This window comes from Vicugna pacos, chromosome 23, assembly GCF_048564905.1.
Source record: "Vicugna pacos chromosome 23, VicPac4, whole genome shotgun sequence".
Lineage (NCBI taxonomy): Eukaryota > Metazoa > Chordata > Mammalia > Artiodactyla > Camelidae > Vicugna > Vicugna pacos.
In genome coordinates, this window is record NC_133009.1 from 11,965,804 (window position 1) to 11,991,143 (window position 25,340).

A 25,340-nucleotide genomic window follows, 5' to 3' on the forward strand; every position below is an offset into this window, starting at 1 on the left:
CCTGTGCTCATCTCTGAATCCAGAAGTCCCTCAGCCTCCTTCAATACCCAGCTTAAATCTTGCCTTGCCCAGGGCAGCTCTGCTCCTATCCCACCTCTCTGCATGCTCTGCTCTGCATGGAGCCTGGCAGCAGAAAGAGGAAGTCACAGAGTTGAAATCCCAATTCCTTCCTCTCCAAGTGACAGCTGCTCTACACCTCAGTTTCTCCTGTAAAATGCACGCTGCTAACATCTGTTTATGAGCCTTAAATGAAATTACATCTATCAGTTTACATCCTTGGGACCACGCCTGGCCCCAGGAAGGGACTCAGTAAACGCAGGTCCCTCCCTCTGTACGCCTCTGCATCCTGGCTCTGGGGCTGCAGGATGCCAAGGGCATGAACGTGTTCCCTGGAGCACAGGAAAGCTCAGAGTGCCAATGCTTGGGCAGCGCGCTCACTAAGTACTTCCCTCCTTAAGGCTCTTTCTGAAAACAAGACTCCTGGAGAAATGCAGATTTAATCTGAATGCTCTCCTCTCCAAGCAGAACACCAGGAAGTGGGGAACACGTGCTTGTCATGTCAAAGCTGTGCCTAGTGGTTTGAAACCAAGAGTTGTTCTCCAGGTGAGTTCACCTTTAAATAGTTGGTTTCCCTCAAGCTGGGCTTTGCTGGCAGAGGCTGCTGGTGAGAGGCCTTGGCGTGGAGACAGTGTTTTATTCATAGGCACTGTTCCCAGAGCCACTGGAAAGCACATGTGAGGAGGAGACAGGACCCAGAGTGGAGAAATTAACAGACTCTCATGGCCATCAGCATCTCCATCATTATTCTGTTGGGCCCACACTGAGCGGGGTGGGGGGCTCCTGAACTCATCTCTCCCACAGCCTTCCCTTCTGCATGGTTTGAGGAGGGACCATCCTTGCTGGTCTCTGAGGCCTCGAAGGCCCCACGGAGACATCACCAAGGAGGCTCATGGAGCCTCCCAGGGTGGCATTGGTGGTGTCCCGATGGTTGAGAGAACAGGCTTTAGGGTCAGAGATCTGGATTCAATTTCTGGCTTCAACATGTACTAGTTGTACATGAAGCTCTACGTAGCATCTTTCCCCAAGTCTTCATTTTCTAACTCGAGTACAGAATTCTTCGAAGGATTCCGTGAGCTCCTGCGTGAAAGTCCAGGTCTGATGCCCAGCACATGAAAGTGCTCAGTGCACGTGAGCCCTCGTTTCTGACGTTGCATCACAGCAGAGCAGCAGGTCAGCCTGAGGGAGGTTTGAAGTCCAGAAAATCAGGGCTGAAAGGGCCTTAGAGGTCAGCCTTAGTCCTCAAAGTCACCTAGTTTCCATGTACTACAGACAATGAAACTGAGGCTCAGAGAAGCCAATGGTGAGCTCACGGGCATCAGTGAATCACTAGTAACACTGTAGCTGCCCAGTGCTACCTCCCCTCTACCTCACACACGCACCCCAGGCTCCCCTGGTCCCCGCTGACCGTTCTGTCCTGGGTGGGGAGGGACATGGGACCCTGGGACTGGCTCTCTCCCCAGCAGCCTGACAAGGAAACCCCAAGGAGGAGTGGCCACCCCCGGCCAGGCTGGGCTCTGTAGTGAGTTGCCACATATTCTCTCTTCCATCTGGATCAGAGCCTGGGATAAATGCCAAAGCCCTCTCACACGTGAGGCAGCAGGGAGAGGAAAGGAGGACCAGTGCTGACATGGGCGCTGTCTCCCTTGGGCAGCTGCCCAGCCCAGCCCTGCAGTGAGGGTGGGGAAGGGCTTCCTTCCTGACAACCGGATTTACAAAGGCATCCTGACTCCTGGAAAAAGGGGCCCCAGGGCTGAGAGATCAAAGTTCCTTTCTGCTCCGTCAGCTGCCAGGCACCCACAGAACCTACAGGGGCCTTGGTGAGAGAGCAGAGCAGAAACAACAGGCGCCTTGGTTGGCAAAGCCTGGGATTAAGCCCCACCCAACCAACACCCTGCCCGTCTGAGAAACGAGGGCGACTCCATCTGGACTCTCCCTTCTTCCCTCCAGTACATGTTTTATCTTTTTTAAATTTAAAAAAATTTTATTTTTAAATAGCTTTATGTTTTATTTATTATTGCATTATTTAATTATTTTATTTTGGTGGGGGGAGGTAACTAGATTTATTTATTCTTAGAGGAGGTACTGGGGACTGAACCCAGGACCTCGTGCATGCTAAGCAAGCACTCTACCACTTGAACTATACCCTCCCCCCAGCAGTACATGTTTTAAACTAAAAAAAAAAAAGTAGTAGGAGGAGCACAAGATTTGAAGTCAGACAAAACTGGATTCAGGACCTACTGTGTAGCACCAGGGAATGGTATTCAATTCCTTGTAATAAGCTCTAATGGAAAAGAATCTGAAAATATATGCATGTATACATGTATGTACATGTATAACTGAATCACTTTCCTGTACACCTGAAACTAACACCGTAAGTCAACTACACTTCAATAAAAAGTAAAATTGAAAAAAAACTGGGTCAAATCCTAGCTTTGCCATTCTTAACTCTGTGATCAAGGGCAATAAATAAAATTAATTGAGCTGCTGTGTCCTTATCCCTTCAGTAGAAATAGGAGCAGATCCCTCCTAGGGTTGTTGTGAAGCCTAAGTGAGGCATGGACGCAGGGCCGGGCATGTGCTGAAGTGCAGTAAATATCTGCTCTTAACGCACCTTCAAGACATGGTAGCTGATGCTATGGTGTCATTACGTTATTGCTGTGATCGTGGCAGATACTCAACAAAATCAAAGTATCGTTCATTTTAAGTTGGGATCATTTAAAGTTAGTGAAATTTTCCCACTTACTATGTTAACTGACTCTTCTCATGGAGAAGGATCAGGAGCATGGAGAGCTGAGCCCAAAGCCAGGTGAATTTCACTTTGAAGGTGCATAAGGTATTTTTCAATAGCGATATGGTTCTGTTCCCCTTATTCTAACAATGAAAGAAACTGGTATCCCCTAAGTCCTTATGGAATGGTGATTAAAGGGGGAAGTGCTGTTTAAAAGGATGTAAAAGGACTCTAGAAGCAGAGAAAAACTAACCTAACATGTTTGCTTGTAGAATATATTACAAAGATTAATTCACCAATGATTAACAGAAAACCCACTCTATCTTTTCTCTGCTCTTTCCAGTACCATCGAATTTTCCTCCTTTTATTGAAATGCATCCAGAATAATGCAAGTCTTGGAGAATGACAGGGATTTATTGCCATTTCCCTTTTACAGGTGGGAAAACTTATGCCTAGAGAAGAGCCTAAGGGATGCTCTGGTCAAGTCAGATGCTCACTAAGGCACAGCCCTTGATGGGTGTCTCCCAGGTTGTCTAACAAATAGGACACTTGTTAAAAATGCAGATTTCCAATCCTTACCCCACTCTATTTCTCCCCAAAAAGTTCTGATTCCAAAAATCTGAAATGGTAGCTGGAAATCTGTTGAGTTTTTTTTCCCATTTAAGTATAGTTGATTTACAATATTGTGTTAAATTTAGGTGTACAGCTTCAGATTTTTTTCCATTATAGGTTATTATAAGATACTGGATATAGCTCCCTGTGCTGTACAGTAAATCCCTGTTGTTTCATCTATTTTATATACAATGGTGTGTATCTGTTAATCCCATTTTCCTAATATATCTCTCTCCCTCCCTTTCCCCTTTGGTAACTGTAAGTTTGTTTTCCATGTCTGTGAGTCCATTTCTGTTTTGTAAATAAATTGACTGGTATAATTTTTTTTGATTCCACATACAAGTGTTATAATATTTGTCTTTGTCTGACTTACTTCACTTAGTGTGATAACCTGTAGGTCCATGCATGTTGCTGCAGATAGCAACATTTCATCCTTTTTTATGGCTGAGTAATATTCCATTGTGTATGTGTGTGTGTGTGTGTGTGTGTGTGAGTGTGTTTGCACATCTTCTTTACCCAGTCATCTGTCAATGGACATTTAGGTTGCTTGCATGTCTTGGCTACTGTAAATAGTGCTGAAATGAACATTGGGTGCATGTATCTTTTTGAACTGGAGTTTTCTCCAGATATATGCCAGGAGTGGGAATGCTGGAGCGTATGTAACTTTATTCTTAGTTTTTTAAGGGACCTCCATACTCTCCTTCATAGTGGCTGCACCAATTTACATTCCTACCAATAGTGTAGGAGGTTTCCTTTTTCTCCCCACACTCTCCAGCACTTATTATTTGTAGACTTTTTGATGATGGCCATTCTGACTGGTGTGACTTGCTACCTCACTGTAATTTTAATTTGCATTCCTCTAATACTTAGTGATATTGAACATCTTTTCATGTGCCTGTTGGCTATCTGTGTGTCTTCATTGGCGAAATGTCTATTTAAGTCTTCTGCCCATGTTTTGATTGTTTTTTTTTAATATTAAGTTGTACGAATTGTCTGTGTATTTTGAAAATTAAAACTTCATTGGTCACATCGTTTTCAAGTATTTTCTCCCATTCTGTAGGTTGTCTTTTCATTTTGTTTATGGTTTCCTTTGCTGTGCAAAAGCTTCTACATTTGAGGAAAAGACTTACCATATGACCCAGGAATCCTGCTTCTGGGCATATATCCAGAAGGAACCCTACTTCAAAAAGACACCTGCTCCCCAATGTTCATAGCAGCAGTATTTACAATAGCCAAGACATGGAAACAGTCTAAATGTCCATCGACAGATGACTGGATAAAGAAGATATGGTATATTTATACAATGGAATACTACTCAGCCATAAAAACCAACAACATAACACCATTTGCAGCAACATGGATGCTCCTGGAGAATGTCATTCTAAGTGAAGTAAGCCAGAAAGAGAAAGAAAAATACCATATGAGATCACTCATATGTGGAATCAAAAAAAAAAGCATAAATACAAAACAGAAACAGACTCATAGACATAGAATACAAACTTGTGGTTGCCAAGAGTACGGGGGGTGGGAAGGGATAGACTTGGGACTTCAAAATTGTAGAATAGATAAACAAGATTATACTGTATAGCACAGGGAAATATAATACAAGATCTTATGGTAGCTCACAGAGAAAAAAATGTGACAATGAATATATATATGTTCATGTATAACTGAAAAACTGTGCTCTACACTGGAATTTGACACAACATTGTAAAATGACTATAACTCAATAAAAAATGTTAAAAAAAAAAGCTTCTACATTTGATTAGGACCAATTTGTTTAGTTTTGCTTTCATTTCTTTTGCCTTGGGAGACTGTTACAAGAAAATATTGCTATGATTTATGTCAGAGAATGTGTTGCCTATATCCTCTTCCAGGAGTTTTATGGTGTCATGTCTTATATTTAAGTCTTTAAGCCATTTTAAGTTTAGTCTTGTGTATAGTGTGAGGGAGTATTCTAACTTCATTGGTTTACATGCGGCTGTCCAGCCTTCCCAACACCACTTGCTGAAGAGACTGTCTGTTCTCCATTTATATTCCTGCCTCCTTTGTCAAAGTTTAATTGACTGTAGGTGTATGGGTTTATTTCTGGACTCTCTATTCTGTTCCATTGATGTATATGTCCGTTTTTGGGCCAATACCACACTATTTTCATTACTATAGTTTTGAGTATTGTCTTAAGTCTGGGAGCATTATGCTGGGAATGTGTTTTTAATGACCACATCATGGGACTCTTACCAGGGCCAAGACTACAGTAAGGCAATGACTTTGGACACAAAATTTAAGGGATGTTAAAAACTCAGCAATCAAGATCAAAATATTGCACAATTTAATGCAATATTTTGAAAAATCAAAATTCATGCAAAAAATCTATGATGAACAAAATATCAAAAGTTTGACTATGGAGAGGACCAGCAACTGGTCTGGAGCCTGAGGTGAAAGAAGAATCAGGAACAATGACCACCTCACCCTGGGTGGCCCTGATTCTTATCACACCAGCTTGGGAAATTCTGCCCTGGGCAATTAGACTTCTAGTCTCTGTTCTCCAGGAGACACATCCTGCCTTTCCAATCTCTTAAATAATGGCTCTTAATTGCAGGTCCTTGAGAAACGCTGATCTGGAAGCAGTCAAAACCTCTGGAGGCAGGGCCTGGGAATCCAAAACTACACCCAGGTGAACTCTGATGCACAGCCAGGTGTGAGATGCACCCGAGGTGAGCCTCAGGTCTCCCTGGGAAAGCCGAGAGACAGTGGTTTACCTGAGCTCATCGCCTCCTTACCTTCTCTGTGTCGATGCCTCTGGACATGGACCAGGTGGACACGATGTAATCCATGACTCGCTCGCTCAATCCCTTGGGCACCTGGTAGAGCTTCAGGAAGTCCCGAACGCTGTTGAGCATCTCATGGTACCTGTTGGTGTTGGCGTACATCTGTTGGAAAATGGTCGTCACATTCCCGAAGATGGTGGCATAGAGAAGTGCTAGAGGCAGGAGGGGAGGAAAAACACATGAGTGGTCCCTGAGCCAGGGCCCGAGAACGCCCAGCTTGCCCAGAGCCGGCCAATGGCCAGCGCTGCTGGTCCCAGGGCAGACAGTCCTCACTTTCTCAGGAGAACCTCACCCCAGGAGCCTCTGGGAGTGGACCCAAAGAAAGAGTCTCCAAATACCAGGCCACTAGGAAAAACCCGTGGGAGGCAGGGCTAGGGTAGAGGGAGCTGGCAATATTGGGGCCAAAATGAGGAGACAGACAGTACTGGGGATGGGTACAGGACAATCAGACTGCTTCACTGAATACTTCTTGTCACTAGAAGTGTGACCCATGACTAAAGCCACCAGTCAAATGTGTTCCTATGTGCTCTGTATCAGCCCAAATCTGACCCTATCAGCAAGTGATCTTCTTAAAGCCCTGCTCTGTGCCAAGCACTACACTACCCGCAGGGGACAGAATGGTAAATGAGACGCTCGGTCCTGGTTCTCATACAGCCAACAACATAGTGAAAGGACGGATCTTAAAAACGTGATCTCAGATAAATAACAGCAAGTCTGCCGAGAGCACTGAAGGTTGTTTGTTTTATCTTTGCTCTGCACTTATTGTTAAGGTGCATGTTAACACAATAACCCACTTCACTGTGATGTGGCTCCTGGGGAAAAAAGCATGGCTTTGATATGAGGAAGATAAAATCAGGTCTCCTCTGAGATATAACAGGCACTACCATGAGCTGCTACTACTCCGTTACATTAGTGTTGTGAAGGAGGACCATCACATCATCACAAAACCCCACATTCTACATGTAACTCCCATTTGCCCCTGAATGCTAAGCTCAACGGCTACCTCTTCCAGGAAGCCTCCCCGGTACTCCTCCCCTCCATCTGTCCCCGGGAGGGTGTCCATGACTCCCCAGGCATACAGATCTTCCTCAAGAAGAGTGACATCCCAAAGAGACAGGAAGAGGGCAGGGCACAGCCATTCAAGAAATGCTACAGCAATTAACATCAAAATGGTGAAAGATTCAATCCCCAGTAGACCTTGAGGCTCAAGATGGTGGGAGATTTGACTTCTAGCAGATCTTGAGCCTCATTATACTCTCCCTGTAATATATTAACATGGTGAATAATATGTCCACAGGCACCATGGCAGTCCCAAGGCCAACCACAAAAGGTCAAAGAGTGGGAAATGGCCATCTTCTTGGGAATTCCAGCCCCTTTCCCAGGCTAGTTAGACTGGTCCTTACACTTATTAGCAGATGAAGCCACCAAGCCCATAAAAACTGGCAACACGGTGCCTCAGCTGCCTCTCTCTCTCTCCATTCTAAGACGGCCCACGCTCAGTCTATGGAGTGTGTACTTACTTTTAATCTGAGCACCCAACCCCCACCTCGTGGCCTTTCTCTTGTCTTTCAATGTATCTCTCTAAATAAATCTACCTTTACTCAACTGTGGCTCACTCTTGAATTCTTTCCTGTGCGAAGCCAAGAACCCACACTTGGTGGGGCATGTCCCAGGGGCTCAGCCGAAGCCTGGGGCATGGCCCTCCTCATGTCCCGTATCCGTTTTTCCTGCATCACCGTTAAGCCCATCCTAAGGTGGAACTATCATAAGTCAAAAATGCATTTAATACACCTAACCCACCAAGCATCACAGCTTAGCCTAGCTACCTTAAATGCGCTCAGAATACTTACATTAGCCCACAGTTGGGCAAAGTCATGTAATACAAAGCCTATTTTATAATAAAGTGTTGAGTATCCTACCTAACTTATTGAATACCGGACTAAAAGTGAAAAAGAGAATGGCTGTTTACTCTAGCGATCGTGCGGCTGACTAGGATCTGAGGCTCACCTCTGCTGCCCAGCACCATGAGAGAGTATCACACTGCATATTAATCACCCAGGAAAAGATCAAAATCCAAAACTCGAAGTACAGTTTCTGCCGAAGGCATATCGTTTTTCCACCACTGTAAAGTTGAAAAATCCTAAGTCAGGGACTATCTGTATTTCCGTAGAGCTCATGTTTTTTTGCAACCATTTTGCAGTCTGAAGCTTTCTTCTTTGCCTGGACTCTTACAGGGTGTGCTTAAAGACTGGACTTGGCTCTTCCTCGCCACTGTAACCCTGGGAGCTAACGATTTACCAGTACCCAAAAGATACTTGTAGTATTAGTGAATTTCACACATTTCTGCTATGGCCCATTTAAAAAATGCATCATTATCAATATACAATAAACTGTACCTGTTAAAGCATACAACTTGTTAAGTTTTGACATATGTATAGGTCAATTACCACAAGTTAGTAAGCATATCCATCACCCCTAAAAGTTTTGTCATATGCCTTTATAATCCCTACCTCCCTATCCTTCCATCCCCAAGCAACTGCTATTCTCTGTCTCCATAGATTAGCATGCATTTTCAAAAATCTTACATAGATGGAATCAGAGTATATACCTTTTAAAATATCTTTTTAAAGATAAAATCCATACACCATAAAAGGCATCCATTTAAAGTGTACAATTTAATAACTTTCAGCACACTTACAGAGTTGTGCAACCATTATTAGCACAATCTAAGTTTAGAATATTTCCATGCCCCAAAAAGAAACTATGTACTCACTATCAGTCATGCCCATAATCCCCTAGGCAACTGCCAATCTACTTTCTGTCCCTATCGATTTGCCTATTCCGGACAACCAATTTTACATAAATTAAACAACATGATATGTGGCCTTCAGTGGCGAGCCTCCTTCATTTAGCATAAGGTTTTCAAGGTTCATCCATGTTGTAGCATGTATCGGTACTCCATTCGGCTTTACTGTTGACTAATATCCCATTGTATGGATAGTCCGTATTTCACTCCTCCATTCATCAGTTCATGGGCATTTGAGTCACTCTGATGAATATTGCTGCTATGAACATTCGTGTGCAAGTATTTGTACGGACATGTTTTCAGTTCTCTTGGAGTGAAATTACTGTATCATATGGTAACTATGGTCAACATTTTGAAGAACTGCCAAACTCTTTTCCAAAGTAGCTGCACCATTTTACATTCCCACCAGTGGTGAATGAGGGTTCCAAATGTCTCCACATCCTATCAACACTCGCTATTACCTGTCTTCTTGATTATCACCATCCTAGTAAGTGAGAACTGCTATCTTACGTAGCTTTGATTTGCGTTTCTCACGTGACTGATGATGTTGAACATCTTTTCACGTGCTTGATGACCATCTGCATACCTTCTTTGGAGAAATTTCCACTCAAATCCTTTGCCCATTTTTCAATTGGGTCTGTCTTTTTATTATTGAGTTACAAGAGTGCTTTATATATTTTGGGTATGAATCCTTTATCAGATATATGATTTGCAATGACTTTCTCACATCTTGTGGGTTATTTTTTCACTTCCTTCTAAAAAAATTTCTTAATGTTGAACTATAGTTGAATTACAATGTTATGTTAATTTCTGGTGTACAGCATACTGATTCAGTTATACATATATATATATTCTTTTTCATTACAGGTTATTACAAGCTATTGAATATAGTTCTCTGTGCTATACACACTTTCTTTATGGTACGGTTTGCATTACAGTTTTTAGTTTTGATGTAGTCTAATTATTTCTATTTTTCTTTTGTTTCCTTTTTTGACTGGCTTATTTCATTCCATGTAATTATTTTGCGATTCATCCATATTGTTACATGTATAATAGTTTGTTATTTTAAGAAAAAGTTTTATTTTATAATACTTATAAATTCACAGAAAGCTGTAAAGATAATGCACAGAGATTCCATGTGTGTACCCTTCACCCAGATTCCTGACTGGTTACATCTTATATAAATGAAACACAGTATCAACACCAGAAGATTTACATTGCTATAAAGTGTATGTATAATTCTGCATAACACATTTTATCCCATGTGTAGATTCATGTACTGAGTATCACATTCAAAACACAGAACTGTTCCATCACCACAGTGATCTCCCTTATGCTACACTTTTACACTCACACTCCCTCCAGCAACCACTAATCTCTTCTCCTTTTTTTATAATGATGTCATTTCAAGAACATTATATAAATAGGATCATATAGCATATGATCTTTGGAGACTGGCTTTTCCCACTTAGCAAAATGCCCTTGAGATCCATCCACAGTGTCGTGTGTATCAACAGTTCACTCCTTTACATTGATGAATATAACCCATTGTCTGGATATACCCCAGTCATTCCTTCCCAATAATCTTACTCAGGTTTAGCTGACAGACTAAGAGAGGGAGAAGATAAGAAAGGAACAGATCCAGGGGAAAGGGAAAGAAATCTTAGGTTAAATCTGTCCAGCAGCACTGGACACGGCTGCCTGAAAAACTGAAGGTACTGGATGAGAATTGTAAATCAGGATGGAAAAGAGGGCTGCTAGCTCTGGAAAGGTACCAGGAGTGGTGCCAATCTGAACAAAAGGAGCCAGATGAAAAGCAGAAGTCATCAAGCCTGAATAACGCAGACACCCTATCTCACACAGGACGGGGTCGAAGCCCCTCCTCCTCCAGCCCAGTAACGCCACCGAATGTGTTCAGGACCAGCCTCCAGGGCCTGGGAAACTGCCTTGCTCTCAGTGAGTCTGACCCTCATCCAACAAGCCTGCATGGCAGTCCTGCTTCAGCTGTGTTTTCTGGTCCACAGTGAGCCAGAGGTCCTGCATGAAGAGCAGAGGTGCCTTCCTCAGTATGGCTGCCAAAGATTAATCTAATCTTGAGCTTAAAAAATAGTTACAACAAATCAATACAGTAAGAATAGCTCTCTTGTCCGTGATCTGAGAGCCTGGCACAGATCTGAGACACTGGTGTGCTGGTCAGTTAAGGTGGTGATGCCACATCCATCAACAGCCCAGGGCTGCTCCCACCCCAGAGCAGGGCTGCTCTGCTCCTAAGGCATTCTAGAAGGTCAAGGGCCCACAGGAGGGCCTCATTCAATTATTACTACAATTATGAAGTATTATGATTGTTAAAATGCATAATTCTTTCAATGTCCCTTCTCTAATTTTATGTGAAGTAGGGTTATATGTTTTTCATGTATATTTTTATTGATATCTACATATGAGACATTATGGCCTTAAATACTCAAAATCTAACTAGGAGGGAAGATATAAAGTCCAGCTACCACTTGAACAGATATTCGGGTGAGATGCGGGGTGGGAGAGAGGGAGGTTGTAGCTACACTGTCTTGACTGAACCCACAGTGCAAGGATGCCCTGGACGGCTCTCAGTGTGGACTTGCTGGGTCCTTGCAAACGGGGAAGGACTAAGAAGGCCTTCCCCATCCCCAAGCAAAATGCTGATTTGGATTAAGAGGAGTTTTCCTTCTTCATTTGAGGAGTTGAGTACTGTATCATACCAAGAGCTCTGGGGCCCTCCCAGAAAAAAATAAGATAGTACTAATCTGGCCCTTAATTAGAAATTACTGTCTGGAATTTAGGGGGAAGGGTGGCAAAAGTCTTTGTTTCTCTTCAGAAAATTCAGTGTTTCTTTGTGTATACACTATACACACACATAGTTTAAAGAATAAAATGGCCAAGAAAATTATTAAAATCCTTAGACCCCTAGGCCTTCTTCCTTTTCACCCAATTTCCTGTTCTGCAATTGGCTGACTGCACTGCTGTCAATCTCCATGTGTGAGTGTGATGTTCAAATCACTATGTCCTGATACCTCAGTTTCGGGCATTATCCATGGATCTCTGAGATTTTAGCATCCTCCCACTCCCCCATCCTTTACTCCCAATCTCACACTCACAAAACTCCATGCCTTTTCCCACTGCCCCATCTTCCCCATATATTTGTGTCATCACTTTGGTTAGATAAGTCTCTGTTTATATTATTACAACTAGATGAATGCTATTCACAGCTAAGTCATGTAGTATATTGTGATTACTCTTCCTTTTCTGCAATGTTTCCTCATAATAGACTTGGTCTTTTCACTTGCTTAGTTTACTTATCATTAATTTGACTCCAAACTCTCCCACAAATTAGCCTCTTCTTAATATATTAAAACACATTAGTCTATCCATCTCATTTCCATAAAGAAGTCCTTCCTGGAGGCTCCTGAACTGTTCCATTGCCAGCTCTGTGAATGTCTCTGCCCCAGCCTCCTGAGAAGTCATGCCACTTATTTGGGTTAGATCCCCTGATTCCTGCACCCCATGTCTTCTGCTGTCTTGGTTTGCTCCTTTTTGCTGGTAGAAGACATCTTCTAGCAGCTTTCTCAACCTTTGAGACCTAACAAGTTCACGCTTATACTCAGTTAATAGCTTGCCTGGGTGCAGAATTCTGGATTAGAAATCATTTCTCTCAGAATTTTGGAAGCATTTCTCCATTGTCCTGCTGTTGAGAAGTCAAAAGCATTCAGATCCTTCATTCTTCATATTGAACCCGACTTTTTTCTCCTAGAAACTCCTTTATAACAATGTTCTGAGAACTCAAAAGGATGTATCTTTTGCTGTGGTTCCGTTTTCATCCATTGTGCTAGGCTTTCAATAAGCGCTTTCAACCCAAGAATTTATGTCCTTCGTTTCAAGAAAATTTTCTTGGGTAATTTCTTGTTCTCTTCTTCCATTCTTTCTTTTTTAAAACTTACCTCCAGCAGATCAAAGTGACAAGAAAAAGAGAAGAGAGGAGAGGGGATGACAAGGGTTGTCAGTGGTCACGAGATGGAGTGAGAGAAGGATACAAACTAACAAGGACAATTTTTATTTCTCGTCAATTTTCTTTCATCACTTGGAATGAAATTCTTCACAGTGTCTCAAAAGGCAAGGGAGAAGGGAAATTGACAGACTGTTCTGTTCTGTGGATCCAAGACAGAAGGAAGCCCTAGTCAGAAGCAGCCCACTAAGGGCAATGGAAAAGGGAAGCAGGCAGTGCAACCCCCAGGATACTTGGTGGGACAGAAAGGAGATGTTTGAGGAGTGAGTCTGGAACTAAGAAGTGTATTGAGCAAGCCACAGGTCCTAAGGTCCTAAGCCCCTGGCTATTCTCTGCTATGTTTAACAGGCTCTCTAGCTCCCCATTCTCCTGAGCACCCTGGTCTTGAGAGCCATCAGTCACACTCCTCTCTGCTCTCCCATCTCTGTGTCTTTGGGACATCTACTCCAGGCACACCTAATCTGCCTGCTACCAAAGGGAAGTGAAGAAGGGAAGAATCCTCTTTTGTTAGAAGGCATCTCTGGCATGCCGAGCTGTTAGACTGTCACCAGCACATTTTTAATAATCGGTGGTTAAACAGACTTGTGGGCATCTCTAGGAAGTTGGTCATTATTCTGTTGGGAAATGTACCCCAACTTCTAATAAACAAACTTGCAGAGCACAACTGACCCCTAAACTTAAGAAGAAAAATAAGTTGTCACTTCTGCTGGTGTATCAAAGCTTAGAAATAAAGAAAGAATTAGCATGAATCCTTTCCATTTTTATAATTAAAAAGTCATTGCCCTCTATTGGTAGTTTATAGGTCTACCCAAACTGACTTTGTTCTATGCAGAATTCTGGATGATATATTAAAATAGAATTTTAAAAAGACTCTACCCTCAAAACTATGTTTGTTTCTGTACTCTTAATTTCCAGCAAAAGATCATTAGGGCTTTTAAAATAGTTTTTGAGCCTTACTTCCAGTTTCTGATCCAGTAGGTCTTGGGAGGGCCCAAGAGAATTTTCATTTCTAACAAGTTCCCAGGGGATACTGCTACTGCTGGGAACTTTGAGAAGCATTTTCTCAAATGTAATTATTATAATTCATGTTTTATCTTACAATATGTCGTGAAATTCTATGGACATAAACATTGGTTTTAGATTTCATCTTCAGTTGGCTGGCTGGATTATTCACTAATTTCTGTATTTTTTTTTTTAAGAGGAGGGATAGATCAAAAGGAAAGAGTTGCTTATCTATAAAAACCCCATTTCCTGAATATAAACTATAACATTTTCTCTCCCTCTTTCCTCTCCCCCGTCTTTAATCTACACCCCCAGCTACCCTGCACCCCTACATTTCATAAATACCAACAGGAAAAATTGAGGACGTAGAAGTCCTTTCCAATCCCTGCTTTTACAGCAGATCGTGCCTGAAATTCAGTATCCATTAAGATTACGCGTTACCACTGCTTATTTTAACGAGATTTGATTTCTTCTTTTTTTTGGAAGGTAAAAAGAGAAACTCTTATATGAATTTCCCTTAAAACAAAATCACCAGTCTAATGATCCTTACTGCCCATTAGCCAGCCATCTGATGAGGATGAACTGCTCCTTAAGTCAGGTAGCTGTGCGGGTAGGTTTAGGGGGAAGGTTATTAGCACACGTGACACTGGCATTGGGACCTCAAAGCAGCCCAGAGACACTCTCACTTCCAAGGCATTAATGAGATACAGCAAGTAGAGTCTAAAAAGGCAGAGAAGGAGCTCAGAAGTTGAATCCTCTGCTTTTTATGTTAAGCGCAGCCCCAGCAAATTCTGATACGTGAACCCAGTGACTTGCACACTCACATTATCCAATAAGGAAAAAAAGAAGCCGTCTTCAGAGTTATACCCTCCTGGGTTCAGATCCCAGCTCAGCCACTTAGAGCTGTGTAGCTGGAGGCAAATTACTTCTTTCCCCCCATTTCTGTCAGTCTGACAAAAGGAAAAAAGCCCACTCACCTCCCGGGGTTGTTAGGGGAACAAGATACTGTGTGGAAGTGCCTGGAGTGTGGAGCTGAAACACAGGGTCTCCCTCAATGCACCTCTGCTTCCAGTTCATTGTCTTGTGGCCAGCTGTCAAGAACACACATCCCAGAGAGCTGCATTTCAACAACCTAGAACACTAGCCTGAATAGGGGCTCTTGTCTTTCAACTGCATCGTTACAGAAAAATATTGGAGTCCAAAAGTGAGATGTCTGAAACCAACTTATCATGTACAGAGGCCTTCAAAGGAATCTCTAACATCCATAAATGCCAAGAACTTTGACAGATCAGCTGAAACGGTGACTATGTAGTGATTCGGAATGAAGCTGTTCGTGGATCAGGAGGAACTGAAGGGTAAGGGTAAGATGGGGAAGAGAGAGTGGAGGGCATAAGGCAGGGAACTACATCTAGTCCTTATTGCAAGTCACCGGCCCACATGACTGCAGCACAAATTTTGTTAATACAGTATTTTTGGTCTTTGCTGCTGTAATTGCTTTTGCTTATTCTAATGTGATCATGATGGAGTGGGTGTGAGGCTGTTTCTATTGGCATGGTAACAGGCAAGTAGCTTTTAAAATCTCATTTCCTGTGACTTGAAATCCATAGCTGTTTATCTCCGCACCTGGGAAGAAATGGGCAGTGACAACGGAAGAAAAAGAAGTAACTGCTCATTGATGTGCTACCGGAACAAGTTCGCACAAGAGAATGCAGAAAGTCTGTGCTTCGGAGACAAAAAGCCACAATCTGGAATCCTGGTTCCACTCCCAACCTCACGACGATTGTTCAGCCTCTAAATGTCATCGTATATAATGGAGTTAATAGCTACCTTTTAGTTGATTTTCTAATAAGAGGTATAATGTATATAAAATCCTTATCACAGTATCTGGTATGTAATAAGTGCTCAATAAATACTAATGAGAATTAATTGCAGGATGGTTAAGAACCATTTCTAGGTTATCCTTTCCTGGAAACATTCTCTCACTAACTTAATCATCAGATGTTTTAATTCAACAAACATTAACTCAATACTCAGGTGAGTCATGTATTGTGCTGAGAGGCAATACAGTATAGTGAAAAGAGCTTGGGCTCTGAAGACAAGGAACCCTGGGTTTGAATTAGTGGCAGGGCCAATAACTCAAATCTAAGAGCCTCAGTTTTCTCACTTATGAAAGAGAGGGTAATCTCCACCTCTCAGGGTTTCAAGTCAATGAATTAACATGACGAATGCCACAATCCTGGCATGGGATAGAATCTTAGTTTTCTTGCTTGAACCACCCAGTATTAACATGCCCCCATCAATCACCCCTGGACTCTAGTCCCTTCAGCCCTTGGCTTTGAAAGGGTGCCTCCTCCTGTAATATACAGTCCTGTGCTTTTCCTTAAACAGAAGACTTTCTGGAATGCAGGAATCATGGTGGTGTCATTTCAGGGACATCTTCCTTTGCATTAAGTAGGTGCTCAGTAAATCCACTTGACTAACAATTGAAGAGACTGTTCCAAAGAGCTGAGTTTGCCCAGGTTCAATTCTACTAAGCGAGGGTTCCTGATTCAAATCCTATGTGGGTGGGCTTTTCCCACACACCATCACCAATTCTCCGACACCACACTAATGTCCTAAAAATCAGCTCAATTCTGATAGCACTGATTCCAACAAGCTGAGGGCTCAGTCCCACAGACTGCCCTCCCCTCCGGATGCCAACTGCAAGTCTAGGTGGTCACTTGCGCTCCTGACTGTGTGGCTGTAAATCAGAGGTCACCACAACCCCTTCTTCAGGTGTGATTAACTTACTAGAGTGGCTCAGAGAACTCAGGAAACCCATTTACTCACTGGATTACTGGTTTATTACAAAGGATATTAAGGGATAGGAATCCACAACCAGATGAGGAGATACACTGGGTGAGGCTCCAAACAAAGAAGCTTCTGTCCTTATGGAGTGTGGGGTCTAGCATGACGGCACATGGAAATGTTCTGGTTCGCCAACCGGAAAGCTCTCCAAACCCATCCTTCTGGGTCTTCATGGAGGCTGCATTACATAGATGTGATAGATCAAGTCAGTGGCCACCGGTGGCTGAACTCAATCTCTCGTCTCTCTCCCCTCCCAGGAGGTCAGGGCTGGGACGAAAATTTCCGATCTTCTAATCACATAGTTGGCTTCACTGGCAACCAGCCCCCATCCTTTGGTGGATCTGCAAGTCACTTCACTGACATAACGAGAGACCATTATTGCTTTCATTGCATGAAGTTCCAAGGATTTTTGAGCTCTGTGCCAGAAATATGGGTGAAGACTAAATATATATTTCTTACTATTAATCATACTATCACAGGAGAGCCTCTCCATGTTTGGTCTTGGGCATTTGGCAGAAAGGCAAATGTTCAGCCCACCCCAGACCTACTGGATCAGAATCTCAGGGAGTGAGGCCCAGGAATTCGTATTTTTTCAAGCTCTTCAGGTGATTTTGAGGCATCTTGACATTTGAGAAGTACTGCTTTACATCACACTCATCCTCAGTGTTTCCCTAATAAGTTCTGAGTATAATACTCTACCCCAAGGGAGAAGGATGTTCACAGGGAAAAAGAAAAGACACTGGGCCATACTGAGGAAGCACAAAGGGGTTACAAAGGCAGCTAACCTTACTCCACCAGACAGAACAACGGGCATAAACCCAGGAGAGAATGAAAGAGCGATCCCACAGGTCTGTAATGCTGGAATGTGTGGGACACTGATGGAAAAGGTTACCCTCAGCTCTGAATTTCCTGCCAGCACTATGTCCTCACTCCTCCTCAAGTTGGACAGCTATTGCCCTGGGCACAGAAAGTGCCCCCCAAGTCAGAGAATATAAACCACTCTTACATTCCCTATTTTATAACAAGAGAAGCCTGCAAAGTTTCATTTAATATCTTGCTAAAAATAGCACAAATTCCTATACCACGCTGAAAGTCTGCCATGTTGGTGACTGTCACTTAACAAGCAAAATTCTTACAGGGGGGACAGAAGGTTATTTTCAGCTATTTCTCATCTGTCGAATAAAACAACAGCTCCCACTCCACGGTAACCCATTAACCATGCAGCCTGTGCCTCCTCACTTCAACCCATGTTTTAATAGCACCACACAGATAAAGGCACAGCAATTTCCACAGGCAATTACTTCTGCAAATGAATCAAGAAGGTCAGACGCAGGTTGGAAAGGTCTCTAACGTGCTGCTTTTACTTATTTTGTGCCTGCTGAGTCCTTGATTGCAAAGAGACGACCACTTAGTTACAGCCACACCTGGTCAAAGGAAGACGGGCTTGCAGGTTTGCAAACCCAGGTCTTGCTCTACTTCATAATAAGCGTCCTAAGTTTATATTTTTCCAGTATGAGTCATTGAAGAGAATCTAATTCAGAAAGCCATCTAAAATAACACGTACTTTTTAAAGCCATTTAAACAAGCGTGTTAACCTTAACTGGGCTCATTTTCCAATGGTAGTACGTCTACTCCTAAAGTTATAACCTCACATGAAGCTCAAACTTAATTTTTTCTTTTTTACATCTCAAAATGGAAAAATAAAACTTTTCAGAAGGCACTACTATCACCACGGTAAACTAAATTGGACCAGCACAATGATCGCAGACAGTGCCTTTTAAAGAAATACCTCCTCTAATCGTAATAATAGAAACTAAAATCACTTGACAACTCTGATCTCAGCGCCTCCAGCATCTGTTGATTTTCCGCACTGAGCAGCCATCAGTCTCTTAGTTTTTCAAAAGCACAATTGGAGGTATTTAGTTGCTAAGTGACACTGCAGGTCAGAGTGCCTCTCTTCACATTCCCTCCAAAGTATGAATTACCCAGAATGACAGCTCCCTCAGCTTTCTACCTCACGATGCCAAGAAGCAGAGCGTTGTAAACCATCATACTGGACAGAGCCAGCCTCCTCTCACGAGTCAGTGGTCCTCATCCTGACTCTGCCATCTAAGAGCTGTAAGGCAAGTGACTCCAACCCTTTGGGCACAGGAGGCCCAAATATTTGTTTGATGAATGGATAAATGAATAGCAATAATAATGACAGCTGGTGCTTATTTAGTATTTATGATGTAAGAGCTACTGTTGTAATCACTTTGCATAATACATGATCTATCTTAATAGATACTATTATTATCTTCATTTTACTGATAAAGAATCTCAGTCAACAAAGTTTGACTTGCCCAAAGTCGCGCAGCTGCTAAGTGGCAGATGGAGGATTCATACCCTGGTAGGCTGGCTCGGGAACTGACTCCACCACTGTACCAGACGCCTCTCTAAACACATGTCTGCTGGGTGCCAGCTACTGTTCGAATGCTTCATATATACTGACTATTTAAATATTGTAACAGCCCTATGGGCTACGGACTATGAAATAGGGACTAGATTTATTTGCATATAGGCACTGAGAGGTTAAGTAACTCGGTCAAGGTCACACAGCCAGCAAGTACGAAACTGGATTCAAACCCAGGCAGTGCGAATACAAAGTCCATGCCCTGAAACTTTATACCAGAGTTTTTCAGCCTCAGCATCATTGATACGTTGGGCTAGCTAATTCTTTGCTGTGGGAAGCTGTCTTACTTGTTATAGAATGTTTAGCAGAATCTCTAGCCTCTACCTGCTGGTGCCAGTAGCACCTCCCAGTTGTGGCAATGAAAAAATGTTTCCAGACATCGCCACATGTCCCTTGGCAGACAAATTCACCCCTTGTTGAGAACCACTGCTCTACACTCTGCTGCCTTTCCTTAAATAAATCTGCCAAATGAGGGAGTTGGAGAAGAAACAGGACTGCATGGGACCCAAAGTCCTTCTGATCTGCAAAAAATGACTATGTTTTATGAATTATGAATATGGAATTAGAAAGAAACACTGAAGTGGGTGATGATACACGAGGCCTATTCCTGATGATAAAAATTTGGCCTTTCTCATCTTCTTAGAGACATAAAGACAATTTCCGGTCTAACGGTGATGTCTATAATTGCTTTTGAGGACTTCTTATGAGCCCAGATATTTGTCTTCCACGCAGATTTTGCTCAGGTAGGAAAGAATTCTCTTGCCATTACCCACACCTTGAGTCTCTGCTGCTTTCCTCCCACTAAGTCTGCCACATCACAGCAGTCAGAGCTTTGGAGTCACAAAATGGAAGGGTTCAATACCAGCTCTGCTACTTCCTTGCTGTGTGACTCTGGGCAAAGTACTTCATCTCTCTGAGCTCCACTTTCCCCATCCATAAAAAGGGGATAATACCATTTGCCTTACAGTAGAATCTTGGTGAGGATTAAATGTGATGACATGCGTGACGTGCTGCATGCAGTACATGCTGAATACATGTCAGTTATTGCTATGTTATTATCATTCAAGATCCAACTTGAAACATAACTCCTCCAGAAGCCTCCTGGAGCCAACACACCTGACTCCCCCTCTCTGCTCCCCAGTACCACTCATATGTGAAACTGACAACTCTCAGATGGGCCCTGCTCACCTAGGACCACTATCACCATGATTCTCAACCAGGGGCAATGAAAAATGTCTCCAGACATCGCCATAATAGCATCACCAAAAAAGCTTTTAAAAAGTACAGTTTCCTAGGTTCAGTTATACTCAGGGGTGATGTGGGGTGAGGAGACGGTGAGTAAGTAGATCTTTTTAAACTTCTCGTGATTCTTCTAAGCACCATTATCTCATCCCCATCTGGAAACCTCTAAATTCATCTGTGAGTAACCACTAGATGTCTTGTCTTGAAAAAGTCTGATTATGTTCAACTATTTTTAAAATGTTTAAGCAAAAGAGTGTGATGTCTTTATGAAATGGATTATAAAACAACAGGCTTTAGCCAAGAAATACTTAGTGCTAACTGGGGACTCAAGATCAAAAAAATACAAGAGAAGGAGTAGTTAATTGAAGAAATTAGTAACGAAGTTGATAAATGAACTTTTTCCCAGTCGAGAAGAAAATAACTCTAGGCTGGATTTAGATTTTACAGAGACTAAGAAAATATCGCAGACTCTCTCTTTTTTTTCCTCTTTTCTCACTTGAAAGAGGAAAATTTAAGAAATAACGTGTAGAGAAGAAGGTACCCTTAAGCCTTGAAATTAGCAAGGCCATTAAGTTTCATGAACAGAGATGGTTAAAGGAGATTCCCCAAGGGTCGGGCGGAGCTAACGGAGACCTCACCAGGGCCTGGAACAGCCAAGCTTTGGGTGTCTACCGTGACACTCTGGACAGGCCAGAGGCCCTGGCTTCCTGCCCTGACTCACTGGGGCTGCAAGACAGCCAAGGTTACCCTGAAGGTAGAGAGAAAACTTACAGTGGTGGACAGGTTGAGGTTAGGGAGGGAAAAAAAACAACATTCAATTTGTATTTAGCTTATTTAATAACATATTACATACCTTGATAAACTTGTCCCAAAAATAGCAATCAGAAGTGACTGGATTCTACTGCTTTGTTGATCGTGTTGTTGTTAATAGCAAAGGCCTGAATGGTGAATTCCTCTGGATTTCTGACTGAGTTTCACCACAGTAAGACCACGGAACAGTTGACTTGGCGGAAGCTATCAGAGACTGTGAGAATAGTGCTTCCAGGAACATAGTCAGCCTTGGGATAAGCAGAAGAAAGAACCCCCAGAGAATTCTGCTGGAGGGTCAGGGCCAAGGTTAGAAGGAAGCACTTGAGAAGGTGTTCCAGACAAGAGAAACAATGTCTGCAGAGGTGCTGAAGGTGGGGACAGGGCAACGTGGGCTCGAGGACAGACGAGGTTCTGTAGCTACAACTTAAGTACATGGAAACCGAGCCTGCATCCAACTGCTCCACTTGGGAACTGCACAAAGACAGACCTCCTGCCTGAGAAGATGCCAGCCCTCCATCCTGAATTATTCTGATAAATGAGAGACCAGGGATAAACGGAAAATTCCAGGCAAAGAAAATAGTGTGGCCAAGGTGGGAAGGTTGAGAGAACAAATCTTGACTGAAGAACTGTCAGCCTCAGTCTCTCAGCACAGCCAATCATTGGCCAGTCAGCCAAAGAGCACGGGTTGAATGCCTGACTGCCTTACCCAGTGACTCTCCTTTGACTTTTCTGATCAGTCCTATCATGGAGGCTAAACCTTTTGGTCTCATTTCTGCAGACTCCTTTTCTCACCCTTCTCAATTCCGTTACCTGAAATCTCTACTTCTGTTCTGTCTCTGGTGTCCACTTCCTCCATTCCGTCCTGCTGCTACTTCTGATGTCCAGAACCTCTCCTTCTCAAAGGTCCACATTCCAATTGCTTCACAAGCCCTCTTCCTTTCTCCAGTCCCTCCCAAACCACCTCAAGTCCTGCCTCTACACTGCAGGAGCCAAGTTTCCAAAACATTCTTTTGGTCACATCAACCCCCAGCTCCAAACTTCAGGTGTTTCCCCACTGGACCCAGCATCCAGCCCATCCTCCTAAGCATGGTGCCCAAGCCTGTGGTCCACCCTGCCTTTGCACACCTGTCTTCCTCCATTCACTTGCACACAGCTGTGCTTCAGGCAACCGTGAGTCCTCCCTCTTCCTTGTGTGCACCCTGCACTGAGGATTAGCTCCACAGACCTACATCTTGCACAGTCACATGGCTTCTGCCCCTAGAAGGTCCCACACTTGGTTAAATGCTCTGCTGTCGCTGACTTGAAATTCTTAGTGATTAGTGAGTAAGGAGCCTAGCATTTTTCACTTTGCACCGGGCCGCATGAATGATGCTATGGATGCTGCCTGCTTTACAGCCTATCTTTACTCACATTGTTCTCCCCATAGGAAGACCTTTATGTGCCCTTTCCCACCCGCTAGAACCTGACCCCGCTTTCAAGGCCGAGCTCCGATGCCATCACGTCTTAGCCAGCATGAAACCGGCTCTCCTCCAGGCTGCCAAAGCACTTTGCTTTTACTTCTGTTTTAGCACTTGTCATGCATGTAGTTGTTTGCAAACGTGCCTCATCCTCCCTACCAGACGGACAGGCAAGCTTCTTGAAGGTGGGGTGGAAGGCATATCCTGTTACCTCTGTTGCTTCTCAGTACCTGGCACAGAGTAAACTCGCAATACATTATTGATAAACTGACTGTCACTCTCCGTAATAACCCAGTGATTTCTTGGCCACCGCTGCCTCTTCTCTCCGTGGGCTGCTCCCAGCCCAGCTGAGTTCTGCTGACTGTGCCCATGGCAACGTTTGGCCATCTCAGAAACTATGATAAGGTTAAGAATGAGTGCCAGGCAGCCAATTACTTGGGGAGAGTGAAGTGATTTTGTAACTAGGAACACCCATAAAGATCTGTTTGAAAAGCAGGAAAAAAAAAATCAACCCAAATTTGCAAGTTAACAGACCAGCAAAATTTTCCACAGAAGAGAACTGATTCCCAGTTGTATTTAAAATTGCTCCTAAAGTAAGTGGGGCACTGGGCTGCCCAGAGGCTTCCTGGGGCTGAAGACACCCACCCACCCACACGTGGGTGGGACTCTGAAGTTTTCTTCTGAAGACAGTGCTGCATCATGAGAGCACTGACAGGCACTTAGTGGAAATACGTTTTAAAGGTACTACTTTTTCATTCTCCCAAGTCACTAATCTCACAGAAAATAATTAACCCAGGAAAGCTATATTCAAAAAGAGAAAAAAATCTGCATGTGCCAATGTATTTACAGGCATGTTATTCATAAACTTGAACTGCTACAAACTATGATATGATTATGGGAGAAAGATTTAGGTAAACTGCATCAATATATTGTTATACTGTGTAGCCAAGAAATGAACAAACGCCATGCCTGTGTAGAAACATGAGTATGTTTTATAATGAAAAGTGAATAAAGCCAAAAATAAAATTATAACTGATGAGGTTATAGTATATATTCAAACTATATTTATGAGATTAGAAATGGGCAAAGAATAGGAAGAAATGAAAATGGGTTTTGCTGAAGTGATAGCTTCTGAATTTAAGTTTTCTTTTACACTGTTTTAAAGTACATTCAATAATATTTACTTTTAACTCAACGAGTTTCCCAGATTGCACCTTAAAGATTCAAAAACATGTGTTAAATGCCCCTAGCCCTGGAAACATGTAAAAATCTATTTATAGACATAATATAGTAACAAACATCTTTACATAAATAAAACGTGATTTATTCTTAAGAAAAAAAAGGGAAAGTCAAAACTACATGCACTTTCTCTGAATTACAGCACATCTCAATCCAGTCATGTCTTTTTCTGGCTTAAAACTCTCTCAATACTCTCCTCACTGGAGAACAGAGTCCTAACACCTTAGTGAAAAAACAGCCAACATACTGAGAGCTTTCTTTGTGCCAAATACCACGTAAGTCTTTTACAGAGATTATTTCATTAAATCCTCAGACTTAGACAAATAGGTGCTGTGATTGCCCCTATTTGAAATATTTGAAAATTGAGATACAGAGAAGTTAAGTAATTTGCCCCAAATCACACAGGAACCAAGTGGTAGAACAAGATCTGAACCCGGCAGTCTGAGGCCTGAGCAGTTCATCGCTGCCTGGGCCCTGGTCCACCCAGCCAGCCTCCTCTCTCCCACCTGCCCTCTGTCTCCAGCCCCGCACCGGCGCCCGTGTGCGCCTGCACAGCAGTCTAAACGTGCCCGTTCTCTCCCGGGCTCCTGAGCCCTGTTTCCAGCATGTTCGTCATTCTGGCGAATGTGACCGCCTTCCAAAGAGTTTCAAATTTGGGCCTGAGGCTTCCTTTCCACTCTTAAAAGATGGTGGACAACAAAGAGCTTTTGTTGATGTGGATTACATCTACCACTATTCACCATCCTAGAAATTAAAAATATTTACTCATCCATTTAAAAAATAATCAACTTGTTATATGTTAACATAGATAATGTACTTTATGAAAATATCAATACTACCCAAAAGGTAAAAAAAAGTTAGTAAGAAGAGTGTTATTGCTTTACATTTTTCCAAATCTTTTTACTGTCTGGCTTCAGAGATGACAGCTAGGTTGGTTTGTATACCTGGTTCTGCACGCAGTCTGAAGTGGTATGTTATTTAGAAGTATATAAAGAAAATCCAGTTTCACACAGATATGCAGTTGGAAAAGGGAGGACTTTTCAGGTAACTGAGGACATTCTGCTTCTTTTTTTTAAATGGAAGTGCTGGGGATTGAACCCAGGACCTCGTGCAAGCTAAGCATGTGCTCTACCACTGAGCGTTACCCCCCACCCATGAAGACATTCTTTGATATTATCTAAAATCCAGTAAGTTGTAGCTTCTTACACTTTAATATGGAAT

At 42.8% G+C, this 25,340-nt stretch overlaps 1 protein-coding gene across 1 annotated transcript in view; it reads right to left on the reverse strand.

The window, feature by feature from the left end:
• The window catches only part of KCNH1 (potassium voltage-gated channel subfamily H member 1), a 329,150-nt gene that overhangs the window by 94,599 nt on the left and 209,211 nt on the right, over nt 1-25,340 (reverse strand). The window contains exon 10 of the mRNA XM_072948224.1: nt 6,181-6,380. Coding sequence (XP_072804325.1) covers nt 6,181-6,380 — 200 coding nt within the window. The remainder of the gene's footprint in view (nt 1-6,180; nt 6,381-25,340) is intronic.